General features: G+C 45.7%; 1 protein-coding gene across 1 annotated transcript; it reads left to right on the top strand.

The window, feature by feature from the left end:
* The first annotated feature begins 1,068 nt into the window (after positions 1-1,068).
* Positions 1,069-2,577, top strand: LOC129760849 (uncharacterized). The gene has a single exon (XM_055758522.1). The coding sequence runs from the start codon at positions 1,069-1,071 to the stop codon at positions 2,575-2,577; it is 1,509 nt and encodes a 502-aa protein (XP_055614497.1).
* Positions 2,578-2,904: the final 327 nt, after the last annotated feature.

Genomic DNA, 2,904 nt, shown 5'->3' with positions numbered 1-2,904 from the left:
TACGTCCATGCCCAAGGAGGATTTAAGATTCACAATTGGCTTTCTAACTCTCAAGAATTACTTGATCGAATAGGGGTTCGGAATCTGGCGGATGCAAAAAATCTCAACTTAAATAACGACGCAGAACGTGTACTAGGAATGCTGTGGCGCCCGACGGAGGATGTGTTCGTATATTCCATGAATAAAACTCTAGAGTTTCCACATCCAACAAAGCGGGAAGTTCTAAGAGCAGTTATGTCTCTGTTTGATCCTCTGGGTCTTCTCGGCTTTTTCGTTATCCATGGAAAAGTGATGATCCAAGACATATGGCGTTCGAAAACGAACTGGGACGAGCGGATTCCAGAAGAGTTGAGAGAAAGATGGCAGCAGTGGACACGGCAATTTGACAATCTCAAGGAAGTGAAAATCAATCGATGTTACTTTCCTAACTGCGTCGGGAGCGATTTTGAAGACATGCAGTTGCATGTATTTGGGGATGCTAGCGAACAAGCTTATGCGTGTGTTGCTTATCTTCGTGTTCGCATCAACGGTCGAATACAATGCGCTCTTGTGGCAGGGAAATCGAAGGTTGCTCCGTTGAAAACTATTTCCATACCTCGGCTAGAGCTTCAAGCCGCCATTCTCGGAGTTAGAATGGAACAGATGATTAAGGAACACCATAGACTCCGCATCAAACGCACTATCTACTGGACGGATTCACAAACAGTTCTTGCATGGATCAACTCGGATCATCGAAGATATCGACAATATGTTGCCTGCCGGATAGGAGAAATTTTAACCAGGACGAATGCCGAAGATTGGAGATGGGTACCATCAAAAGAAAACGTAGCCGACGACGCAACTAAATGGGGTCATGGACCTAACCTTTCGCCGGATGCTCGATGGTTTCAAGGACCTTCTTTCCTGTACTTGAAAGAAGAAGAGTGGCCGGTTAATACTGCCGTCAAAAGTGAAACAGAAGAAGAGATGGCGGAATGTCTGATACACGTTACACGATCCGAGAGCAACAGTCCGCTTGCAAATTGGAAGAATTTCTCTTCATGGCAACGATTGTGACGAGCAGTAGCAATGATCTTGAAGTACTTCGATATTCTGCATTGTCATATTAATGGCCAAGCTCCACCTCATGGAACTCTGACTCAGGAACAGTTGGCAAAAGCCGAGATTACAATTTTACGGTGGGTTCAGACCGAAGTGTATCAACGAGAATTGACGATACTGCAGGATATGAAGAAAGGTAACGCTGTAGCACGAGGCCGAAGCGGGATAAACAAGAATAGTAAGCTGTTCAAACTCTCACCTTTCGTAGACGAACACGGAGTTATACGCCTAGAGAGTCGTATAGTCGCAGCTTCCTACGCTGCGTTTGATACTAGATATCCTATAATTCTTCCCAAGGAACACCATGTTACCCAACTACTAGTAGAAGCCATGCATAAGCGATACCTACACGCCAACGGGGAATCCGTTGTGAACGAAATACGGCAGCGGTTCCATATTCCTAACCTTCGAAGTGTGGTACGAAAGGTCACCAAGTCATGTCGAGTGTGCAAAATCAGAAAGGCAAAACCCATAGTTCCGAGGATGGCTCCCCTACCAACCGCAAGGTTGCAAGCATTTGTTAAACCGTTTACGTACATAGGCTTGGATTACTTCGGTCCGATGAACGTGCGTATAGGAAGAAGTTTGGTAAAGAGGTGGGTGGCATTATTCACTTGCCTAACGATTCGAGCTGTCCATTTAGAAGTGGTCCACTCTCTCACTACCGAGTCGTGCAAGATGGCTATCCGACGGTTCATTGTATGCCACGGATCGCCACTAGAGATTTACAGCGATAACGGGACGAACTTCGTGGGTGCGAACAATGATCTTCGAACGAAAATAGATTCCGAACAACTTGCCGAGAGTTTCACGAATGCATCAACGAAGTGGATTTTCAACCCACCGTCAGCACCCCACATGGGAGGGGCATGGGAGCGGCTAGTACGTTCGGTAAAGGTGGCCATGGCTTCGATGCAAACTAGCAGGAACCCTGATGAGGAAACCTTCGTAACAATTGTTAGAGAGGCGCAAGGCGTAGTAAACTCTCGACCGCTAACTTTCATTCCCATTGACAGTGAATCCCAAGAAGCTCTAACACCAAACCACTTTATTATGCTCAGCTCAAGTGGCGTATCGCAGACCCCGAAAAAGTTAGCAGATCAAAAACAGGCGCTTCGGAACAATTGGAATCAACTAAACGTGATGCTCGATCAATTTTGGAGGCGTTGGATCAAGGAGTATTTGCCTACTATTTCTCGGCGCACAAAATGGTTCCAGGATACACCCCCGATAGAAGAGGGCGATTTGGTGGTGATAGTGAATGAGACCGAACGGAATGGTTGGATTCGTGGACGAGTCATTGGTTTAATCGAAGCGAAGGATGGGCGTAGACGTCAAGCAGCAGTACAAACGGCTAAAGGAGTGCTTACGAGGCCGGTGGCAAAGTTAGCTCGATTGGATTTGAGTACAAGTAACACCAGGGCAGCAGATACATCCTCCGACCTGTCTTACGGGCAGGGGGATGTTACGGCATAACTGACCGACCTCGGAGAATATCAACAATATCTGGGAGCACGCAACACTTCGGTAGAAGTAATGACATTTCTTAGTGAGGATTAGGCAAAGAAAAAGAGAAGAAGAACGGTTGTTAGAATTTTGGATTATCATCGTTGTCACAGTTGAGAGCAAACGTTGTGCTTTAGGATCGTTTGAGGATTTAAGCGAGTTTCGGCGTCTTAATTCAGACTTATTTCCAAGATAGTAAGTGAATCATTAAAATTACTCTTGTGGCTAGATTCATAACGCTCCTTTTCCTGATTAGGTGGATATCGATCCATATAATTCTTATGCGACATTTATGCA

This window comes from Uranotaenia lowii, unplaced genomic scaffold, assembly GCF_029784155.1.
Source record: "Uranotaenia lowii strain MFRU-FL unplaced genomic scaffold, ASM2978415v1 HiC_scaffold_79, whole genome shotgun sequence".
In the NCBI taxonomy this organism is placed as follows: domain Eukaryota; kingdom Metazoa; phylum Arthropoda; class Insecta; order Diptera; family Culicidae; genus Uranotaenia; species Uranotaenia lowii.
This window is presented reverse-complemented; position numbering and strand designations above follow the sequence as displayed.

Coding starts and splice junctions, on each gene's coding strand:
- LOC129760849 (XM_055758522.1), top strand. CDS start 1,069: ATGATCTTGAAGTACTTCGATATTCTGCATTGTCATATTAATGGCCAA.